General features: G+C 33.1%; 1 protein-coding gene across 1 annotated transcript in view; it reads right to left on the reverse strand.

Moving 5' to 3' along the window:
* Positions 1 to 25,724, reverse strand: part of TECRL (trans-2,3-enoyl-CoA reductase like) — a 103,575-nt gene extending 77,851 nt beyond the window's left edge. The window contains exon 1 of the mRNA XM_047799298.1: positions 25,386 to 25,724. Coding sequence (XP_047655254.1) covers positions 25,386 to 25,619 — 234 coding nt within the window. The 5' untranslated portion in view covers positions 25,620 to 25,724. The remainder of the gene's footprint in view (positions 1 to 25,385) is intronic.
* Between the last annotated feature and the right edge of the window lie 358 nt (positions 25,725 to 26,082).

Here is a 26,082-nt window from a genome sequence, read left to right on the forward strand (position 1 = left end):
GAGGATGTGGGTTAGACTCCTGGCCTCAGTCAGTGGGTTAAGGAGTCCGTGTTGCCATGAGCTGTGGTATATGTCACAGACACGGCTCGGATCTGGCATTGCTGTGGTTGTGGTATAGGTTGGCAGCTACAGCTCTGATTTGAACCCTATCCTGGGAATATCCGTCTGCAAGGGGTATGGCTCTAAAAGGACAAAAACAAAAACAAAACAAAACAAAACTTTCCTTAAAAAAGACACATGCACCCACATGTTCATTACAGCTCTATTTACAATAGCCAAGACATGGAAACAACCCAAATGTCCATTAACAGACAGTTGGATTAAGAAGATATGGTATATATACACAATGGAATACTACTCAGCCATAAAAAGGAATGACATAATGCCATTTGCAGCAACATGGATGGAACTAGAGGCTCTCATCCTGTGTGAAATATGTCAGAGAAAGACAAATGCCATATGATATCACTCATATCCAGTACCTAATATACAGCACAAATGAACCTTTCCATAGAAAAGAAAATCATGGACTTGGAGAATAGACTTGTGGTTGCTCTGGGGGAGGGGGAGGGAGTGGGAGGGATTGGGAGCTTGAGGTTAATGAATGCAAACTATTGCCTTTGGAATGGATTAACAATGAGATCCTGCTGGGTAGCACTGAGCGCTATGTCTAGATACTTACAACACAGCAAGACAATGGGAGAAAAAGTTATGTATGCGTGTATGTGTAACTGGGTCCCCATGCTGTACAGTCGGAAAAAAAACTGTTGGGGAAAATAACAATAAAAAATAAATTAAAAACAAAACAAAACCTTCAGATTGTAACTAAAATACAAATAAGCAATCTATTTTGTTAACACTTTTACGAATTCAGAACATGTTTGGTGATTTTGTAGAATATCGAGGACTTTCATTATGGATAAAAAAATGACACAAAGGTATACATATATAGAAATATCAGTTTTAATAAGGTTTAAATGTTTTATTTTTATTATTAAAATTTTAAAACGTATTTTTATTTATTTTATTAAATTTTATTTTATATTGGAGTATAATTGATTTACAATGTATTAATTTCAGGAGTACAGCATAGTGATTCAGATATACATATGTGTGAGTGTGTGTGTGCCCATTCTTTTTCAGATTCTTTTCCCATATGGGTTATTACAGAATAATGAGTAGAATTCCCTGTGCTATACGGTAGGTCCTGATTGATTATCTTGTTTATATATAGTAGTGTGCATATGTTAATCCCAAACTCCTTATTTATCCCCCCCAAACGTTTCCCCTTTGGTAACCATATGATCATTTTTGACATCTGTGAGTCTGTTTTGTTTTGTGAATAGATTTGTTTTTATCATTTTTTTTTGGTTCCACATATCCATGATAGCATATGATTTTTGTCTTTGTCTTACTTCACTCAGTTTGGTAATCTCTAGGTTCATCCATGTCGCTGCAAATGGTATTATTTCATTCTTTTTATGGCTGAATAATATTCCACTGTATATATGTAGCACATCTTTGTTATTCATTCCACTGTCAGTGGACATTTAGGTTGCTTCCATGTCTTGGCTATAGTAAATAGCACTGACATGAACATTGGGGTGCATGTAACTTTTCACATTATGGTTTTCTCCAGTTATCTGTCCAGGAGTGGTTTTGCTGGGTCATATGGTAGCTCTGTTTTTAAAGGAACCTCCATACTGTTCTCCACAGTGATTGCACAAATTTTTATTCTCACCAACAGTGAAGGATGGTTCCCTTTTCTCCACACCCTCTCCAGCATTTATTGTTTCTAGACTTTTTGGTGATGGCCATTCTGACTGGAATGAGGTGATGCCTCACTGTAGTTTTGATTTGCTTTACTAATAATCGGTGATGATGAGCATATTTGCACATGCATTTTGGCTGTCTTCTTTGGAGAAATGGCTATTTAAATCTTCTGACTTTTTTGTTTGTGTTGTTTGTTTGTTTTTGATAAAGAGCTGCATGAACTGTTTCTATATCTTGGAGATTAAGCCCTTGTCACTTTCTTCATTTGCAAAGATTTTCTCCCATTCTGTGGGTTGTCTTTTCATTTTGTTTGTTTCCTTTGCTGCACAAAAGGTTTTAAGTTTAATTAGTTCCCATTTGTTTATTTTTGTTTTTATGAATGTTTTAAATCTAACAATTTCATTTAGTATTTAAGAAATTAGAATTTTTTGTATTCATCAATTTTATATCTTTATATACTACAACAAATTATCTTAAATGAGTTTTTCTTATGTCAAAGTAATATGCATTATATATATACATATATTTCACATTATAGTATCATAACAAATGGTTATTTATGTGTTGTAATAACACATGTAGGCAATTCCATTTTAATTCAAAAATAAAAAACGTTAATACATAAATTATTTAAAATTTTCACCATAGAAATATATTCATCTGGATAATATGCTTTTTAATAAATAATTTACTTTCCAGTAAATTATGTGCAAATATAAATTTTATTTAGATACAGCTTAAATATTATTTTCTGAGTACATATTCATATAGATCATATAATATTATAAATATCAGAGTTGAGGGAAATATGATTAAAATATTACTTTGAATGGCTGATATTACCAAATATAATTTTATAGTTATTATATTATTATAATATGATATATATAAATAAATATGATTTCAATAACCACTCTAAGACTAATACCTAACTTTTGTAATCCTTCAATAAACTTTAATGTGCTTTAGTGACTAGAATATTTATTTATGATACCTATCACCAAGCCATTTCAATTTAATATGAAAATTGTAGTCTTTATATATTATTTATTGAATAAATGGCTTTTTCTATATACTTGATTTCAGTTTTGTAACTTGAAATTTTCACATATTGAAAATATGAAAAAAGTTTTAAATTGAAATTGTTTTGGTATTCTAACAAAATAAATAAAAATGTTTTATAAATTAGAAAATAACTCTGATTTTAACACAAAAATTTCCATGGTGAATAGGCTTTCTGGAATGTTTTTAGAATCTATATTTTATAACCTAGGTAAGAATATTTTAGGACTATAGAGCCTCATGAAAACCACAGAATTGAAAACATGCTTTTAAGAATAAAAGAAAGCCTGTTGAAATTAACTTTTATGATTACCTCTTTGGTAACTTTGATTATCATTCCTATTGTAAGTTTGTGAATTCAAGAAAATAACCTTGCACTCAGGAAAGTTTACATTTAACCTGATACTACTGAAATGAAGTCCAAATCATGAAGTGGCTTCTATGAACTACTTAAAACAGTATTATCTATGAGAAAACTAATAGGTTATCATTAAGAAAAAAAATCTGTTATAAAGAGTAGTGATCGAATGACAATTACTTTCTTTTCCAAATAGTCAATTGTATTATTGCATGAAATTAAATGCTATGTAAATAAAATAGTTAACCAATGAATGATAGTCTATTACCTATTGGTTTATCATTCAGCTTCATAATCATAGGTTAAAGACTATGTATGCTTAATCTGAATTAACTTATATTCACTTATTTGAAAAAGGTTATTTTTCCATAAATACAAAAATTCTATATCAATAACACAGTTCATCAAAATTTAAATGCAGATAAAATTAAATGGGGAATAAAAAGTCACTGATATATTTTAAATTCAGTTTGAATGTTCTTAATTATAATTGATAAAATATTTCAAGGTCCATATTTGAGTGATATAATTGCCTAGTGATAAACAGAATACAAAAGCTTTCTTGGGAGAAGTAAGAATTTATAATCTATTGAAAAATTATTGATTAAAACATAATTGCTTTTCAATTACTGATTTGCAGTGACAGTGAATTAGGATACTTACCAAAGTTGTTTTGTCTTCAGTTGTAAAACGGAAAGGTGACATTTATGTATACTTGAATTACTATTGCCATAAAATGCATTTTGAATGAAGGCTCAAATATAGTGAAAATATGAAAGTGATGTTAGTATCTATCAATCTGCTTTGTGTATATGTATGTATGGATGGATACATATTTTTTATTAGTAATAAGAGTATGTTTTATCCTGTACTAATGTGGCAGTTGTAAAAATAGCCACAATATTTTGCAAGTCCCAACAAAAAGATTTTATGTCCACAGATTTTAAGTTTAAGCTAGCTTTGTGATTCGCTTTAACCCAAAGCATGACTTGAAAGTGAGTCTGTGCACGTTGCAAATCTAAAACTCAAGACACCATGTTTTTCTATTCTTTCTGTTAATACCCTTGATCAGGTAAAGAAGCCTGAGTTAGCTTCCCAAGCAATGACAGACATATGGCTCTGTTGCACCCTTTCCTAGAACTCTCCCGGATCAGTCACTCAGCTACCTGGCAATGGGCTGAAAGTCCTGGAGAGCCCAGCAGACATCAACAGGTCTACTGAGCAGCTGTAAGCTAAATTACCCATAATAGAATAGTGAGATAAAAAAATGGCCTTTGTTTTAATTGCTGAGTTTTTGATTATTTGCTCTCAAGTGGTAAAGAACTATTAAAGACATTAATCTTGAGAAAGGACAAGGAAAAGAAATACAAAGCTCAATCATTTAATTGTAAGGATTATAAACGAATTCAGAAGAGTGATGTTTAATGTTTAAAAATTTACGTCAGGTTTGTAAATCACCTGAGATGTTAACTGTGTTGTGTCATTGATTTTTTACACTTTTTTCTACTGATGATATTAAAGATATATTGATTCACTTAAGTAATACACTCAAATTTCAAATTCTACATGCAAAAATGAAACTAACATGATTCCACTATTAATTATGTCCTGTATTTAACTTCAAAGTAAAACTTAAGCTATTCGTAACTCACATAAATATTTAACCTTAATATTCAAGATACTCAGCATTTGCTTTTGAAAGTTATATACTACAGTTAAACTGAATTTCAGCCAAAAAAAGGTAAAAAGAAACAAAACCAAAATTTATAGTGCATAAGATCTTAAAACGTTAGGTTTATTCCCCTAGTGATTCAAGGAAATCCCTATTTTAAGATTCGCAATATCTCCTGGGAAATGAGTTATTATGCCTAGCCAGTTTTCTAAAAATGTAGGATTTTTACGTACATCTTTAGGCATCACATATTTAAATCCATCTAATTTGAATATTTTTCTTCCTTAAATATATCGTATTGATTGTCCTACCAAGAGAAGGATAATTTAAATAGTTCTTGGGAACTGAAGATCTGTGGCAAATTTTAGTAAATATCTGTTCTGTTCATCATCTCTTCTCTCACTGATGCTGGCCTTGGCTCTCTGGCTTACTTTGGTGAATGGAATGTGGACAGAAGAGGCAATGTCCATTTCAAGCCTTAGATCTTAAGAGGCATTATGAGCTTTCCCATAACCATCTGGGAGCTACTGATTTCCACCATGATTAGTATATGTTCTGGAAGCTGGCTCTCATTTCTTGGATTTGTCCCTGCATGTGCTTGCCAAAGATGACACGTGTCTTTCTTGCTTAGAACGCTGGCAGCCACGATTGTTTCAACTAAGCAAATCAGTTAAGAGTATTTGAGAAATTAGGGTTCCATATATGATTAAAGTGAATGAACTTTGGGACATAAATTTTGGAGTTAATAACTTCATTGCAAAGAGTCTATGCCTACTCTGGTGGATTTATAATTGTTCAAAATATTTGTTGTCTTTCGTTGGTCAGGCCTCCTAGAGGGAATAATTGGTATCTCTACCTTGTTAAACTCAGGCCTGACACAGGCTAACCAGTGAAATGTATTTATCGTCCAAGCAGAAGTTTTAAGAGCCAGAGTATTGCTCACTTACTGTTATGGACTGAATGGTTGTGTGTCGCAAATTTCATGTGTTGAAATCCTAATCCACAATACGATGTTATTGGGAGCTAGGGGTCTTTGGGAGGTAACTAATTCATGAAGGTGGAGTTTTCATGATGGAATAGGTGCCCTTATAGAAGAAACTCTGCAGAGCCCTTAGTTCTCTAGATACACTGAAAAAGTAGCAGTCTGCAACCCTAAAGGGAGTCCCGACCAGAATCTGACCATGCTGGCACCCTGAACTTGGACTTTCAGCCTCCATAACTGTGAGAAGTAAATTTCTGTTGTTTAAAAGGCACCCCATATATGTCACTTTTTATAGCAGTCTAAACTGACTATAATACCCCTTCCCTGATCACTCTATGTGGAAACTGACATGACAATGACAAGAGCTGTTTCATCAGCCTGGTTGCAGGACTGCCAGCTCAGAGCACAGGCACAGCTCATCCACATTGGCATGCCATGAGTAAGAATTAAAATTTGTTTAAAGTTGTCCACCATTGATTATTTGGAGTCATTGCTTAATCTAGACTCAAAGTTACTCTTATTTGTTATATGTTGGTAGAACTTTTTTTTTTTAGATAACTAGATTAAACCTATTGATGTGAAAGGACCTCATACCTTATAACCTTGATAGATAGATTTAAAATGACTTCCCAAACATCAGGGATTACTTCAAATTTTTAAGTGATGGTCATACAGTTCTTTTTATCTACTTCAAGAGTTATGCTACAGCTTTTAAAATATGGAAAATGTGAAATCAGCTTTAAGCAAAAGTAATTAGAGAAAAACCAACTTTAGAAAGTTCGTACTATTAATTATTTGACATCAAACCACAGAGATAGATGCTACAATTATTTATGCTTCACTGGCTCACTGCCCTCATAAATGCTACTATATAGTGCCAGCTACTGAGAGTGATTGCATTATTTTTCAAATTTCACTGTGTGTATGGCATGTTCACGGACGAATACATCCCCAACAATTAAACAAATTCTCAGTATTTTTCAACTTAGAACAATGAAAAATTTATTACTTAATGTGCCTGAAAATCTGAAAAATGTTGGTGGTTAAATGAGCCATGAAGCTTCAACACCTTCATTGCACCACTTTACATCCTGGATAAAAATAAGTCATTCTTTACCTGGAAAGCTAATCTAATGTATTCCCATGACTTTGAATGCCATATATTTTCATGCCCTCAAGTGTATATCTCATACATTTTTCATAGCTGCAAACTTATATATACAACTGGATATTTAACATATCTACATGGATGTCTCATAGCAGTCACAAATTTAAATATCCAGAACTGAATGGTATATGAGTTAAGCCAAGAACTACTTCTACTATGTTAAGGACACCAATATTCAAACAGTTTTTTAAGCCAGAGTCTTTATAGAAAATATGAATTTCAACCTCATTATCTGAGAAATTTTCAGATTTCTATTAATTCAGGATCTTATATTTATAATCATCTCCCTTCTGCTGCCTATTTTATTCAATACCAATAACTAGAAATATATTAGATATTCATTAAACATTCACTGAAGAAATTAATATCCAATGGATAGATGGAGTAACAAAGTCAATTTATTGAATCATATGCATAATAAAATATTTTATAAACCTGTTTTAAAGTTTTTTTACATATGTTTATTAGATTATTTTTATTTAATTTTTCAGGTTTATTGAGGTATAATTAACAATTTCAATGGTAAGATATTTGAAATGTACAGTATAATTATATGATATACATATATGTTATTAAAGGATGTTCCCACTGAGCTAATTAACAAATCCATCATCTTACATATTTACCTTTTTTGGTTTTGATGAGAACACTTCTACTTTCTTGGCACATTTCAATTTACAGTAATGGTCTCAGCTATAGTCATCATGTTATACAGTAGACCCTCTGGCCTTATTCACCTTATAACTGAAAGTTGGTACCCTTTTACCAACCTCTTTTTATTTCCACCAACCTTCACCCACCACAATCACTTTTCTACTCTCTAATTTTGAGTCCAACTTAAAAAAATATTTTACATGTAAGTGAGACCATATAGTATTTTTCTTGGACTTATTTCTCATAGTATAATGCTCTTCAGTTTCATCCATGCTGTTGCAATTGACAGAATTTCCTTCTTTTTAAAGGTTGAATACTATTTCATTGACTATATATGCAATGCATGTGTTATGTAATATATAGATTTTTTTCACACATATTTACATTATCCATTCATCTACAGACAGACACCCACATTGTTTCCATACTTTGGCTGTTGTAAACAATGCTGCTATAAAAGTAGGAATACATATTTCTCTGAGATAATGTTCACTTCACTTGGGTGTATAACCAAAAGGTGGATTATTGGATTATATGATAGTTCCATTCTCGATTTCTTGAGGAACCTCCTTACTGTTTTCCATAGTGACTGTGCCAATTTACATCCACACTAACTAGTCCACAGGGTTCCCTTTTTGTACATCCTGGTCAACACATGTTATCTCTTGTCTTTTTGATGATAGCCATTCTAACAAGAGTGAGATGATATCTCATTATGGTTTTGATTTGCATTTCCCTGACAGTAATTTCAAGTACCTTTTCATTTACCTGCCGGCCATCTCTATGTCTTTGGGGAAAAAAAAGTCCATTTAGTCCCTTGTCTATTTTAAAGTTGGGTTATTTATTCTTTTGCTATTGAGTTGTATGAGCTCCTTCTGTATTTTGGATATTAACGCTTTCTCGGATAGGTGGATTGAAAATTTTTATCCCATTTCATAGGTTGTTTTTTCATGTTATTTATTATTTACTTTACCATGCAGAAGCTTTTTAGTTTGACGTAACCCTGCCTTATAGAGGAAAAATTACATTTATGTATATACACACATACATATATATATTCCAACATATATATATATACACACAAACATATATATGTGTCTTCCCCTTTTTCTCTTTGTCCCTTTGTTATGTCTTTGTAATGATGAAAGTATTTATAATACTGAAGTGACAAAATCATAAATCTCATCTTTAATTCAAGTTTCATTGAATGCACCTGTTAGAACAGTCTAGGTCATGTTGCAAAACACACTGATGTATGTTTTCACACACACTACATGTATATCACAGGTTGACTGGTGGAACTACTGTGCCTTTTCCTTTGTCTATGATCTATACTGACATAGTGGACATCATTTGGAACATTGCTTGTTTCCAAGGCAGATGTTAGGAGAAATGGTGGTGAAATTAGATTAGGTTCTTAAAGCTTCCATCAGGAAATAAGTGCACGCCTTTCACTCTCATTTCCAAGCACAAAACAAGTTACTTCAAAGAGGCAATTTTAATTCTACTATATTCCTGTATGAGAACCAGAAAAAAATCTTATTAAACAACACCAGAGGCTACCCTTCTGAGCAAATATTTGATCCACTGTTCTTTACCCATGATTGTGTGTTTTCAGTGTACAATACATGTCATGAAAGCAGTGAAAAAATTCCTTTCAATTATGGTGTCAATCTCAAAGTCCAAAGTGTCTGAAATATTTGAAATATTATATGAGACCTATGAACACAAAAACAAGATGTCTACTCTCCAAGAGCCCACTTCCTGCTCATGGATGTTGAAGAACCAAAAATAATTTTAGTGTTTCTAAAGTCAGATTCTCAAGAATGATTAAAATTTTTTTTAGAATATCACTATTTTTTTTAGAATATCACTATTCCTATCATTTATATCTTTTAAGTAAGTGCCATACACAATGCATGTCATTTTACTCTCAAGATATATAGATATAAATAAAGAGAGGCTGGAAAATTTAGATTTTTTTCAGTTGGGGAGATAGGATATTGAACATATTTCATTTTCTCTCTTTTAAGTAAGACATCTGCTTTCCATACCTGAACAATAAAGACATGTTTCATGGGCACGGGAGAGAGATAAAATGGTCAGCACATCTGCTGTTAAATAAATAGAAGATCAACTGTTTTGCTACCTCAATTACGAAGTTGCTCCCATTACCAGTTTGGCTTTATGATTGCAAATAATCAATAAACCCTCCCCCACTGCATATGTCAGGCAGCTTAGTCCAGAAGTGGCAGCTATTAAGCGTGATAACAACATCATTCTCCTCAATGCTGAGCAGCTAGCATTTTTGAGAAACTTTTGTTAGTCATTTTTGAAAGTAGAAAAATTAGTCTTCAGTAGCTGTGCATAGCTTAAGCTTCTGGACTGTACTCATCTCACAGGCTTAAATGTAAAAAAGGCAACCAAAGAATTCAAGGTCCTATTTAAGACAATTTTAAAAGTAAAGTGTTGTTATTAAATACACTATGATACAAGAAGTATGACATAGGTGACCCAGGTGAGAAATTCTACCTCTGGATTTCTGGTTTCTGTAAATTGAACAGACAGACTCTAGGTGACAAAGCAATAATGCAATTAACAAAACTATTTCTCCTGTAATAACAAATTCCAAATTCTGTCCTTTTTTTTTTTTTTTTTTTTTAAGGGCTGCACCTGTGGCATATGGAAGTTCCCAGGATAGGGGTCAAATTGGAGCTGTCGCTGCCAGCCTACACCACAGCCACAGCAATGCCAGATGTGAGCTGTGTCTGTGACCTACACCACAGCTCATGGCAACGCCAGATACTTAACCCACTGATCAAGGCCAGGGATCAAACCCGAGTTGGGTTGTTACCATTGATCCACATGGGAACTCCACAAATTCCAAATTCTATTTCACCTGGTGATATTGCAGAAACTATATGGGCTGTAACTACCTTTAATAGAAACTAGAGTATACTTAAAAGTATTTATATATTTACTCTGTTTCACTATGTACACTGTGGGTGTTTAGTGAAGACCCATGTAGAGTGCAGATCAGCCCATATGTTAGAGGTGATGCTAATTTAAACTAGGATGGTAACAGTTCAGTGAGAAGACAAATTGTATACAGAATGAAATGAATTATTGATTGATTGGATGTACTATAAACAGGGAGAGATTCTAGAGATTCAGCAGCTTGATAAACTGTCTAAGCTGAGACTTTATTCATTAAACAGTTATCTTCATAGGTGAAATCTCTGTTGATGGGGACACTTTGATCACATTGAAGTAAATTGTGGAGTGTTGACCTCTTCAGCCTCCCAAATGAGTAACTTTGAGCCCACAACATGAGTGGATATGAAAAAAAAAATGGCACATTTCATTATATACACACTATGTGTTACAGAATCGCAAACATCAGATTCTCTTTTTAGGACTGATGTGATGGTGAGTGGTGTATGTAATTAGAGGAAACACAATCAGGCACAGGGGAAATGGGTGTTTCTCTGTACAGAAGCAAAGCTAAACATCGAGTCCAGATCTTTTTCTGTTATAGTATAGTATAGCTTCAACATCAGTTAACTAGAAAAAAATTAGGTATTTTAGCCAAATTGTACTTACATAGTTAAACTGTGACACATATGGACCATTAATTTAAGTTATTAGATTCTATTATCAACAAAGGCTTAGGAAGATATTATGTCTATGCAATGCCAGAAATGCTGATTGAAAACTAAAGGCAAATGAGTAAATTTATGTACCAAATAAGTAATTATATAAATTAAGTAAATTTATATAATAAAATATATATGTAATTACTTTTAAAAACTATTTGATTTTTTCTTCTCCCTTTGAAATAAATCAGTTTTTATTTTATCAATCAACACCTCAATGCTTGTGGCTATTCTTGCTGTTTATTTTCTTCTGTCAAGAGTCAAAAGAATTCTATGTAAAATAGCTCTTTATATAAGAGTAGTTTCTCAGGAATTTTAGAGTGAGAGGTTTTTGAAATTTTTGTATCTATTAAAAAAGGAGGAGCATAAATCTGAATGATTGCCTCAGGATTCTATGGTAAAGTCTTGGTTAAATTGACTCCAAGCTATATCAGAATTTTATTAAATGAACTTTAGGAGAAGTAGGTAATAAATATATATTCAATGGCACACAGACCAGTATTGACAAATAAAAGACTCAATTAGGCAGTAATTCATCAAATATTTCATGAAAAGAAATTACTAACTACATTACATTTTGACTTTTAAAAAGCCAAATAACTGATAATTACAAAATCAGAAATACCCAAACATGAAATAATATTGCATGTTTATTTGGGAGGCAGTAAAAATGTGTAATGAGAACACTAAAACTGCAATAAGTAAGAATAGACAGCTAATAATTCACTGTTTTGACAAAAATAATGTTAGAATGATGAGTTTATAAGAAGGCAGAGGTACAACATTCCTTGATTAAAGAGTAAGATCAGTTCTCAAATAAAATATGTGTTATCTAGATGCAGTAAGCAGTTCAAAATAAGTCTGTCTAAAAGAGAACTAACTTCTCATAGGAAAATAAATGTGTGTGACATTCATAGGCTTTATGTGGTGACAGACTGACGGGCTCAGGTTACTTAGCTGAATCCCAGTAGATCAGTAGGGATTGAAAATTATTTGATGACTGTCAGTTTAAAAATTTACTAATAAAATACAATATAATCATGGTCTGGAGTCTGAAAAGTGTGCACATTTGAGACTCTTAAGTAGGTAGAGAATTCATCTTTGCCTGCCTTCCTAAATTCTCCAGAGGTGTCTTTATAGCAATATGCCTTCAGTTAAACCCTGAAAAGCCAAGGATGTAAGGCGTTTACAGGAGATAATTTCTGCTCTAAGAAATTGCCATTTACTGGTAGAAATAGCCCCAGGATGATCTTTCAGTTTGCTGGGACTGTTTGTAACTGGAAGAGATTGTTAGAGCTGCTTTCTACAGTAGAAAAAATAAAAAAAAAAATCTGGAGTTCCTGTCATGGCACAGAAGAAGCGAATCCAACTAGGATCCTTAAAGTTGCAGGTTTGATCTCTGGTTTTGCTCTGTGGGTTAAGGATCTGGTGTTGCTGTGAGCTGTGGTATAGGTTACAGATGTGGCTTGGATCCCACATTGCTGTGGTGTAGGCTGGCAGCTGCAGCTCTGATTCAACTCCTAGCCTGGGAACCTCCATATGCCGCAGGAGCGACCCTAAAAAGCAGAAGAAAAAAAAGAAAAGAAAAGAAAAGAAAAACAAAATCCATATGGGTTTAGCACCTTGTCCTTGCAGGTATTTTAGCTGATGTGATCTTGTGTTGGACTATTTACATGCGATTATCCATTACAATATGGGAAACATCTGAAGAGGAGGGAACAGATTAGGTGTGGTATAGTGTTTATGCTGCCTAGTGTGTATTACAAGGCCTACCAACTGAAGATCATATTTTTCAATGTATATGAAGAAAAATAAACAGGGAAAAAGGAGGGTAGGAAGAAGGAGAGAAGTGGAAGGTAGGCAGTGTTTCAGGATCAGGCCCCTGGAAGATATTCCTGTGGCTACTTGATAAGAATCAATTTAATGAGTTCCCACTGTGGAACCATGGGTTAATGGTCTGGCTTGTCTCTGGCACTGCTGATTCATTCTCGGCCTGGCATAGTGGGTTAAGGCTCCAGGGTTGCTGCAGCTGTGGCGTAGCTCGCAGATGTGGCTAGGGTTTGATCCCTGGCTCAGAAACTTCCATATGCTGCAAAAAAATAAAATAAAATAATAATAATCAATTGAAAGCATTTTAAGGGTAATTTCACCTTCAAACAATGATTGCCTTCAGTCCTTTGAGCTTTTATTATGTAGTCATACCAATAGCATAGTTTTTACGGCAGACAGTAAGATGCAATATCAATATACATAAATCTAAGATCACCTACATTTATGTATAATTTAGGACTATGTGGTGCTTAGATACTGCCATTACACATATTCTAGCAAAAAAAAAAAAATATAAATCTCATCACTCCTATGTTTCTAACAATGCAAACTGAAGATTTCAGGAGCACAAACATGTGGCTAAAAACATGCATTGTGAGGATATTAAACGTCTTAATGTGATATAAATATCAGTTTCCATTGGCTGCACATTGTGCCTTCAGTCCTCTATCCATTAAATAATGTAAAATATATCTAAAATATAGAATGTTTATTTCTTAACATTGCCTGACATTACCGCTCATTTGTTAAATACTTACATTATGAGGGATAGTTACAGAAAAGTTGTATTAGATAACTTGGAACACTGAGGTTAGTACAAGGAACAATAAAAAAAAAGTATGTTAGATTTAAGTAACTTTGAGATCACAGCAACAAGTTAGATAATGATTTTGAGAATTCTTTGTCAGGCTACCAGAAGGAACAGTAAAATGCTCATCCAGACAAGGTACAGTCTTAACATACAATTTCCTTTAATTTCTCAAAAAAAAAAAAAAATCACAAGCATAAGAAGGTCACACCAAAAATACTTCACAAAAACACATTATGTAAGCACAGTCTTTCTCCTTTTTTTTTTGTTTTAACTGTTAGATTATGAAAGAACTAAGAATTCCTTCATTGTGAACTTTCTAACAGTACAGCATGCATATCTTCAGGTTTTGTGGAGTTTAGCTAAGCCATCCACGTGTGGTATCGCTGCCTGACTTCCCTATTGATTGACCAAGCAGCCTGCAGTAACCTTAAACTGACTTGCCCCCCAGGCAAGCTGATGCCTGGGCAGTAGCCCTGAGCCACAAGTAAATGTAAGCTTCTGAAACGATCCCCCAGCAGCTCTTATGATCACGGTTGCCTCTGCCTGCCAAGGCCTCCTCATGTGCTCCTTGGACTCAGGGTTTACCACAATCTCGTTCTTGTGGTTTGAATGGATCCATCTGGCCTTAGCCCAGAAACCTGAAAGCACTCCATTTATGGACCCTAATGAAGGCATATTCTCCAGATCCTGTCTCTCTCTGTCTGTACCCTGAAGGCCTTCCAGATACTTTCTCCAGGACCTGTAATAAACTTTATTTCAGTACCTCTCCTGGTCTGTGGTTGAATCTCGGCTTACCATCTGGCACCCTGTGCTCCACTTAGCAAGTGTTAATTTGACAAATTCATAACAGGTTTATATCTAGAGAGATTGCCTTAATTCATTACAAATCTGAACAGCAAAGTCCCAGTGAAATGAAATTAAATGGTAATGGGTTATTCTTTTCACATGTAATACCACATTCTATTTTAAGAACCTGGATACATTTATTGGTCTGATCTATGTGGGCTGTAAATACACTTATTAGAAACTACTATTTATTAAATAATTATTCTGTTTCATTAGATACATGGTATACAGTATAGATTAGAAAATATATTAGAAAAATATATACATATATTTACTTAAGAGTTCAAGTGTGTCCTAAAGATGTGCCTAGTGATCTGTATTTAATTTGAATTGTTTTATACTTATTCCTCAAACATGGACTATATACACATACATTCAGGAAAAAATAATTTAATTTCAGTATGTTTAGTGCAATGTAAATAGTTTGTTAAACTTCATTCGTTTTATAGTTCTTTAATGTATTTAATGATTTGAGACTTAGAGTATTATTAAATTTTCAAAGTTTGTAGCTGTTTCCTGCTTTACTCAAGGCTCCAGACCATAGCATTTCCTTGTGGAAATTCCTCATGGAAGGTGGCCTCCAATGAGACAACTCGTATCAGAGAAAAGAAAACAAGGCCATTGCCCAATGTTACAAGCTGGTTAAGTTTGAGAGGTGGCTGAGTGTCCTCAAAGCCTCAGCAGACCGCACGACATCATGATGCTTCCCAAAGTGTTGGTCTTGAACAGACACACAACAGATTTGCTGCTGATTTTCTGAACTTTCAATCTTCAGGCTTTCTACTTTTCACACATCATGGCTTTGCAAGATTTATTTTCCCAAATGGCAGATCTTCAAACACTACCCTTCTAGTTTGAAAGAGAAGAAAAATTCCAGACGCCTTTGCAAGGCATATAAACCCCTACATCATTCCCACTTATACCATCTATTCTGAGTTGACTCCATTCTGCATTATCACATCCTGGACTTAATTACATCAGCCTGGAAACCTTGCTTCTTACTTTTTTTCCTCTTTGCCTTTGATAGGCTAATCCTCCTTCCAGGGGTGCTCTTGTACCCTGCCCACACTAATGTATTATATTACATATGTTTAAAGATCCTCTTGAGCCCCTCCTTCTACCAAATTCTGCTTTGTTTCTTATCCCCCTGCCTAAGCCTCTATTAGAAAAAGTATTTTTCCTAGTCTTTTTCATATAATTTGTGTTAAACTCTCCAATGCTCTTTGCCATATTATAATTTGTTATAAAATATGTAATTGCTCTTTCTGATTTGACTCATGCATACCAGGTTAAGATGTGTTTAGGTTTCAAACCCATGTAACCTATAGTAGCCACTCATAAAGTAACTATTTGTCTAATTTGAATAATAAAATACACATAACCCTCTCAACTTTCCATGTCTCTCTGACATTTGATCACCTCTTCACAGCTAGCTACATTCTTTACACAGAACATTTTTGAATAAATCTTTTATATTTTTAAACATGTGATTCAAACTATTAACTTTCTCCATTTAGTCTTGACTTAATTGGAAGTAGGCTCTTTTTAATTGAACAATATAACCCTCTTGATTTTCTTCCCTTAAGGGTTAGCGTTTCTTTTTTCTCCTTATCTTTCAGTTTCCAAGGAAAACATGATTTATCCACTTTGATTTGTCTAAAGATGTGTCAATATTTACAACACAACCTTTGAGAGTTATTATTTTACATTGCCTTTCAAGAAAATGTAATCTTTAGAATGAAATCCAAGAGAAGCCTGGATATGGCATGTTCTGATTTTGTATCCAACATATATTTATTTGATCTGTTTGAATCGTGGCAATGCTGAAAAGGTCATTTTCATGTCATCTAGTTTAGTGCTTCCCAGACTGTGTTATGATAGGTTACAAACACTCATTCCTGACTACTACATTATATAAAGTATCATTTTTGAAAAATTTTCACCTTTTTGTGGACTAATGCATTTATCAACTACAATGAAAATAAATTTTTAGAACAAAATGAAATACTGCTATACCAAATATAATCCTCATTTTTAAAAAGGTGATTGGATTGAATGAGCATAAATTTACTCTTTTGCATTTTTATGATAGGTGACAAATATTCATTCCTGATTACTAGATTATATAATGTACATATATATAATGGAGATTTCAACCAACTGTTACTGGTACAAAGAACATATCTGCTTAGAGGAGGTCTTAGTGGCACATGAAGTGGTTGCCATTTCAATTAGACAATGAAGAATGACCCCACAGTCATAAGATTAGATATAAGATTGTGACAGAACTCTCTGGGCAGAGGAATCATATTTGACCAAAACTCAAAGCTTGGAAATTATAAGATTCTTTTGGGACAAGTAAGTTTTTCAAGGCTCTAGCTACCTACAAAAGGAGGGTCTTCCAGGAAACTCAAATTTCTTATTCCCTGTGGCTTGTTATCCCCCATTGCATACTGGATTTTCCCTAGAACCAGTGTACCTATAATGATCTAATTAAATTCAATGATAAACACCTCAACATTTAATACAAAGGGATACTTACAGTCTTTCTCTATATTTCTTGGCCATATTTGATTCTATTGGCCCCTCACCTCTAACTCAAATATTCTTTCTTAGGCTTCTGTGATGCAATGTTTGCTATATTTCTTCTGTCTCTCTGGATCTTTCTAGTGATTTTTCTTTTTCATCTTACTTATATTTAAAACCTTTACATGTTGGAATTCCTCAGGCTTCTGCAGTTGGTTCTTTTCTCATCTACCACACTGTTCTTTCTGAATTTTATTGTCTTTGCTCTACTGGCTGCAAGGACTACCATTACATTTCTAAATTCCAACTCAGCATATTTCATCATGACCACCGTTCTGAGTCCCAGATCTTTACACCCACATGCCTACTGGATATCTCATAAAGATCTCCAACTTAAAATTAGCAAAACTGAGTATTTGCTTCTTCCCTGCCTTACTACTTGTCTGCAACTAAAATAAGAGAGCAAACAAATAACAAATAAACATAAAAATCCACAAAAAGTTTCAGTAAATTGTACCATTCTCAGGATCTACAGCTGTTAAAATAGCAATTTAACATCTTAGTTGCATTCTTCCTGTCTTTCAATCTTTACAACCAACCAACAGGTCCTGTTGTTTCTACCTCCTAAATTTCTGATAAAAATCCTCCTACTTTTCTTTTTTTTCATTTTTTAAAGTTTTATTGATATATAGTTGATTTACAATGTTGTAATAATTTTTGCTGTACCACAAAGTGATTGAGTTATACACATATGCATCCCTTCTTTTTTCAGATTTAACCATATAATTTAAAGACTATCGGGTAGAGTTCCCTGTGCTATACAGCAGGTTCCTGTTGGCCAGTCATTCCATATACCAGAGTGTGCACAGGCAATCCCAAACCCTCAATCCACCCTCCCCATCTTTGCACCTAAAATTACTTCTACAGTGCTTGTCTTCCATAGAAGAGAACAAAATCTATGAAAATTATAAAAACTGTACCTGTGTTAATACATGATCTCAAACATATAATAGACTATTGGATAAATATCTCAACAAATACCTTTTGAATGAATAATCGTGACACTATAGGATGTCAAAATAGAGAGTTGGAGAACCAATGAATCTGGTAAATTTCAACTCTTTTCTATCTAGAGGCTTTCTCTAAAAGTTATTCATCCATGTTGACCTCTTAAACAGAGGATCATTGCATCTTATATATTAGTAGGTGGAAATGACATCTTCTTAGCTTAACTATAAAAAAGACAGTTTTGTTTGTTTGTTTTGTCTTTTCTAGGGCTGCACCCTTGGCATATGGAGGTTCCCAGGCTAGAGGTCTAATTGGAGCTGCAGCTGCTGGCCTACGTCAGAGCCACAGCAACGCCAGAACCGAGCTGCGTCTGCAACCTACACCACAGCTCACGGCAATGCCAGATCATTAACCCAATGAGCAAGGCCAGGGATCGAACCCACAACCTCATGGTTCCTAGTCAGATTCATTAACCACTGAGCCGACAGGAACTCCATGGTGATACAATTGGAATATGGAAAAAAATGTATAAATAACTTTGATTATATGTAATAGTATAGATTTGTTTTGTAAATGTTATTCACTAAAAGTTTTCTAGAGTACATTCACTTTTCTTTACTATTAAATTGGCATTCAGCTTCTCTAGGAACTGGCATCTTTAATAGTATAACATGGCATAAATCACCAATGCATATTACTTGGTGTATGAGAGTTGGGTATGGAATTCTAGAAACTGATGCTCCAAAGATGGTCCCTGTGACAATGCTTTCTAATTAGAATGCTTCCTAATCATTTCTCAAAAGGATAATAATATAATTTAAAAATGCCTGATTTTTTACAATCTTAATAGAAAAGTATCAATTCAGTTATATTCCCACTTCAGTGGAATAATTATATTTAAAATGTATCTCCACCCTCTAAAATGCAGTGTTCATTTACAGAAAAATAACTATGCGGTGGACCTGGTGCTACATTTTGCATATAAAGATAAATTACTTAGTTACTCCTGGAAGATAGTTATTTACCCTACTTTGATTTGATATTTACCCTACTTGGAAAACCAAAAATCAGAGTAGTTAAGTATCAAGTTAAGGTAATAAAATATTAATGATTTTCAAAGCTCAAATGCAGACACAAATATCAGAGCACCATGTTGTCTCTCAGAATTTCATTATATATTTGGACTATTATCATGAGCAAAAATATGCAATAAATGTAACTTTTCTGAAGAGAAATCTAAGTCAGGGCAGATAAACACTGATCCTTTTAAACTTACAATTACATGCTGTATTATGGGATTCTCAAGAATATAAAAAATGTGGGGTGTGCATTGGGGATCATCTGGGTACAAAGAAAAAGATTATGTTAATTACCTCTTTATGGAGGAACCATTCATTTCAATTTTTAAATTTTTAATGATGTAAACATTCTTGAGCACATCTCTTTAATTTATTAAAGAGACTTTAAAATATTTTAATTTTTTGGTTTGAATGTTAACTAATGCTATTTTGAGTCTATAATGTGTATAAAAGACAATGCTTAAAAGCTTTCCTTTTTGTCTTAAGTCAAAGGACAAGTTGACATCCTTCTAAAATAGGATCTCTTCCATGAAATGCATTGTATTGGGAGGTGTACGCCACAGTCATGAAATTAAATAGAACATGAGAATTTTGGCTAATGAAAGTCATTCATCTTTCACATTATAGTGTATAATATTTAAGAGCAAGGCACAGAATGCATATTGGCCAGGTTCAAAGCTTGGTTCTAACACACACTAAATTTTCATTTTTTCTGTGCCACCTTTCTTCCTCTATACAGGGGAGGAATAATGATTTCTAAATCCTTTTAGAGAAAGGATAATAAGGGGAAGAGATATTGGATCATGTCCAAGGAAAAAGAGAAAGTAGACCAGATTTATATTAAAATTCTGGTATATGTGAATCCAAAGGTTATAAACTTTCAATTATATTATGCTACATCATAAGAAATAGGAGTAAAGGGCTGGAGGAGGAGACAGGAAAAAGGTGCAGGAATAGGAAGAAGAGAGTTAAAAAATAGAGGAAGAAGAGAAGAAGAAAAACAGAAGAGAGGGAGAAAGAAGAGGAAAAACCAGGAGAAAGAAGATACTGTCACTTGCATGTATGTGAAATTCTGAAAACTTCCACTAGGCCATTTTAAGGCAGGTGAGCAAGTTAAGACATAAATATGCTAACTTGCATACCCAAGGTAAATATCAAAAGTGGGAAACTTACACATTAAGAATTCTCAAGTTCTCTAACTGAAGTGTTAAAAGTACAATTTTTATGAAATCTTACTACCCTATAATTGTCTCTCCTGTTTTCTGGTGAATACCGGTATTTTTACCATTAGAAGGATCAGAGAATGATTGACTACTTTATTTGTAAGAGGTCTGTAAAAAGATTTTGAGAATTTTGACATAGAGCATATAAAACAATAGAAGAAAGAGGGCTGTTGAGGTCAAGTTCCTCGGAGAAAGATTAAAGTAAAAAGAATGTGATATTGGAAATGTTTATCAACCCTAGCTTTTTATAGTTCTTTCCTTGCTCTTGCATCATCCACTTGTCACTAGATAAGTTTCTGACATTTTAAAATATAGAAACAAGACAGGAATAGTTAGCAACTGGAAATTACTCATTGTTAATTTTTTAAAATGTATTTTTGATGTATTTTTTGATGTTCTGAAAATAATTAAGATGATATCTAACAATATTTGAATAATCTACCTTTCATTTTATCATCTTTAATAGTCATACTATTTTTAATTATTCATGGGAAATAAATAAATCAGTTAAACATCCCCATCTGCATTGCCTTCTTTATGAAAAGTTTAACTTTTCTAATCAGAATATGACTATTCATTAGTAAATTATACACTAATACAAAGTTAAATTCTGTATATCTTTATTGGTAGCAAGCCAGAAGGAATTTGGACTTTGCGTGAAATGATTTAATTAATTGTCTCTTCCTGTGAATATATTTAAATTTATTTAATAGATACTTAGATTTAGAAAATAGTAAATTGTATTTTCAAATATTATTCTCCTCCATCTCAAACTATCAGTGCTAAACATGGGCAATATATTAAACCCACATATCCCTTGAACAGACATTAATTTATTCAACAAATATTGGTTGAACACTTTCTTTGGGCCAAGCACTGTTTTAAATGTTGGTGATAGATAAGAGAAAAAACTCAAGCCCCTGATTTTTGTAAAGCTAGCATAATAGGCCAAATATTAAACCAATTGAAAAAAAGGAAAATAAACAGGATGTTAGGTGACCATAAGTACTAGCAAAGGAGAACAGGGAAAAGTCATAGAGAATATTGGCAGATTTTGCAATTTTAAATAGGTGGTCAAGAAATGCCCCGAGGAAAAAGTTTAAAGTAAGTAAAGACATAAAGGAAGACATTGACTGGTTTTGAGTAGGGAATAATATTATCTGACATGATTGAACAGGCTAGTTCCGGTTGCTATATAGAGGATATACTGACTGTGCTAAGGACAGAGCAGAGGAAGGATTTATGAGTGCTGAGAAGTAGAGGTGGTGAAAATTTGTCAATCTGGATATATTTGGAAGTATCACCCTGAAGACGGATTGCATGTGGGCCGTGAGAATAAGAGATGAGTCATGATCCCTCTAGTGTTTGACTTGAGCTATTTGAAGATTGACCTGGAAAACTCTGTGGAAAATTTTGAGGGTAAGCCCAAGTGCTTTAGATATACTAAGTTTGAGATGCCTAGCAAACATCCAAATAGATGGGTAGATGGATGGATGTATAGATACGTGGATAAATGCACAGATACACACGTAGATACATAGATCAATGGATTTGCCTTTCATGGGAAAAGGATAAGCTGTAATTACACATTTATGAGTCATCAATAGGCAGATGATGTTTTAAGCTACAGGACTCCATAAGGTAAATGACTAAACATGGGAAAAAATTCTGATGACTGAGTTGGTGACAGTCCACACCTAGTAAGTCAGATAATAAAGAAGCAGCAGGAGAAAAGGGAGAAGCCAATGAAATGGGTGTAAAATAATGCATGTATTACCCTGATGCTCAAATAGTGAAAGTGTTTTTCAGGAGGAAGATGTGCTTAATAGTGGCAAATGTTGCTGATATACCTAGTAAAGCATGAAGATTGACCTTTGGATTTAGCAAAGTATTTATCTCTGCCTCACTGGTGACCTCAGCAAGTTCATATTCTGAGAAGTGGTAGGCAACTGCCTGAATGCAGTGAGTTTGGAATAGAATAAGAGGAAAATGTGGGCAGACAACATGAACAGGATGAAAACAACAAGGAATGAGATAGAAGCTGAAGATAATGAAGGCAATAGAAGGATTTTTGTTTCTTTGGGTGTCTGTGTGTACATACGTGAGTGCAAGAGAGAGAGAGAGGAAACATAATGTAATATATTTTCTTTAATACAAGGAATTCTTTTGATGTTTTTGCTTTATGAATCTCCTAAGTAAATATTTGTCCATTCTGAAGGTAAACTTATAATATCAATATGCAAACAAAGTTTATACTAGGGATCAGCATATATTACTAAGATACATACATCCTACTCAAAATATTTGAAATTAATATCTAACTTAAGCATTATGACAAATCATATCAATGGGTAATTAAGAAGTCAAATTTACAGACTGCCAGTATCACAAGGTTCATCACTTATTTTTTATTGGATTCTCTGCACATTAAATTTTACTATCCAAATGATTATTAAACTAAAAAAATATGTTTTCCTATCATGTTCAAGACAGTATGCTAAGTGTGTTACATATCTTAATCTTGACTCTTCACTATAGGCTTACAAAATATATATTATTAACCTATGTTCTAAATAAGAATCCCAAAGTATATGACCTTTAACTTTTACTACTTTATAACACTATGCTTACTGAAGGACGAAGTTATAAGCAGTACTACTTTTGTATATTGAGTAGAGCAATTAATGATAAGCAACTAACATAACCTTACTGTTAATATAGCTGCTAACTTGTCTAAGAATAAAACAATATACTGAACAACAAACAAAATAACAATTTTTCCTCATGTTTACAAGTTTAAACTGTTAAAAATAGCGAAAAAAATGTAAACATCCAGATTTTTTTCTTTTAAATTCTTACATCATTACAAGATAATTTACCAAATTACAAAACTAAAACAAGACAAAACAAAATCCAGTCCTACTGACAAGTCAGAGATTTGGAAGCAGTAAGCTGCACATCAGATGGTGTTGATTGTGCAATAAATAGTGTGAGGAATCCAAAATTAATCCTCTATCTCGCCTACTGAGTTCCCCTAAAGGTTTGACACTGGAGATACAATTACCAGGACACTTGCAGTTCAAATGTGAGATTCTGAAACCAAATCCTTATCTCTAAAGAATGCTGGCTTTCTGCATGCTTAAATTTTATGTAGTTTTCATTAACACCAAAAAATGTAAAGTTCTGTGTCTTAGCTTAAAAAAAAAAAAAAACCTCAATAACAAAAAACTAAATGATTCCCCAACATCCCATATACTTTAAGGTGGATTTCGGAACACATATCAGAAAGACCTAATGACCAGTCTCATTTTAGTATATTGGTCTTAGGACATCCATGTCCAATTTTATATCCATTTTATTTATTGTTTTATTCCCCTTGATTTCATTGTATTTTCTTTGTAAGTTTTAAATTTTCAGTTGAGATATACTTCAAACATCAACAACTTCTGGATGGTAATTTTATTTTTTAGACTTATTTTATTCCTGTATGATATAAAACCATTCAAAGAAATTTACTGAGATGCTTAAATTGTAAGACGCATGACAATTTTAAGTTAAAGTTCTATTGTATATAATATATATTTGTCACTTATATATGGTCCCAGTGGTACTACAGAAAAATAATGATTTAGAGTTGCAAAGAAATGATTTTAAATTTCATAATTCCACTTACGACTTTCATGAACTTATTAAAGTTCTCTAACTTTCATTTCCACCTGCTAATAAAAAGTAATATTACTCAACTAATAGTGTTATAATTACTGATCACGGTGTTATAATTACTAATTAAGGAAGCATATATTATCTCTGACAATTAAAAGCAAGTAAACAATTTCTTCTGTTTCCCTCTTATCTAGAGACACAACTAGAGCATAGGTAAATGTGATTGGTGACTGAATTTTATTTTTAGAACACAGCAAAAACTTATTCTACATGTTTGTAAAGCAAAATAATGTTTTTATTAAAAATGTCCATCTTTTCATCTCATAATAAATTGAACTACTGGTGTTTTTCAAACTTTATAAAAACTGAAAATGATTGTAATTTTGTACATATACATGTTTATCTGCAATGTACACATGTATTTGTGTGTTTATTTTCTATCTAGGAAGTACATACCTCATCTCTCCTTAGTGAAGCATTGGGGATATGCATATAGAGGGATAGCATATTAAGCAAGATATTCTCTTTAGGAACTTCTTGCACTGTAGTTTTAAAATAAGTACACTTTTCATAAAAAGTGACAAGTTCATATTTCAAGACAATTAAATCCTTATAAATAATTTTAAATAACTAGATTTCAGCATATATACTAAACATTTAATTTTAAATAACCTGGGTGTCTTTTGCTTGCTTTTTTCTATAAACACTAATAAAACTGCATAAAAATTTGAATATGTAAGGAAGTACATGAAGAGGAAAAGCTAGACATTTTGTGGTATAGGCTGAGAAGGTGAGCACTGAAATCTTAACTCCTAACAATGGCCAATGTTAAGAGGAAACCTAGAACCTAATAATTATTAGTTATTATTTAAACTGAATATGAAAGATGCAGTGAATATTTTCTACTGAAACAAACTCCATAAAGTATACTATAGAGAGTCCTTTCTACTCATCATAAAATTAACATTCAAATCCAGGAAAATATTTTGGTATAGTCTTATCAGCATTAATAAAGTATTCAATAATTTGGGGACAAAACAGAGAAGTTTAAATTAAAAAGTAAATAAAACTCACCTTATCCACAATACATATCTGCTTTCTGGTTTGAGCATCAAGTATTTCAATCTCAAAGTGAATAGTTTTTGCATGTTTAACTGCTGGAATTGATTTTAGAGGGCCTGCTGAGAGTATAAATTGCGACAAAGAATGAAAATTTCTCATGTCATTCTTCAGCATGGACCGTGTAGCTCCTGGGGAAATTAATTCTCTCTTGCGTTCTGAAGCAAGGGACCTGTGCCTTTTGAACATTGTGTGAACTCCCAGGAGAATCTGTCATGTCAACAAGAGACACAAGTGTGTTGCCTTCGAACCAGTTAAATACTGCTGGTGAAGGCTGGGAAGGTCAAGTGGCATGCCATTCCAAGAGTTCAGTTTTATTTAGCAGGGCTGAAAACAATGACTGATCTATTTCTATATATAACACACTATTGTGAATCGCTGCAATGTAGATTACTTTACCAGCATTCCAATTATTTCTTGTTTTCTCCTTTTATCTCTGCTTCTTAATATGGCCACTAGTATCTGAAATTCCAAAGCAAGAAAAGAATAGACTAGAGTTTTTTTATTATCTCTGAATTCTGTGTGCCCTAATCTTCAAACACATATATTATTACCACACATTCACATGCAGATGTATTTAAAATTAGCACGGTGCTATCTTACAGTTAAATTTAACAATACTTAGTACATTATTACATAACAACTTTTTTTT

The sequence above is a fragment of the Phacochoerus africanus genome, chromosome 10 (genome assembly GCF_016906955.1).
Source record: "Phacochoerus africanus isolate WHEZ1 chromosome 10, ROS_Pafr_v1, whole genome shotgun sequence".
NCBI lineage: Eukaryota > Metazoa > Chordata > Mammalia > Artiodactyla > Suidae > Phacochoerus > Phacochoerus africanus.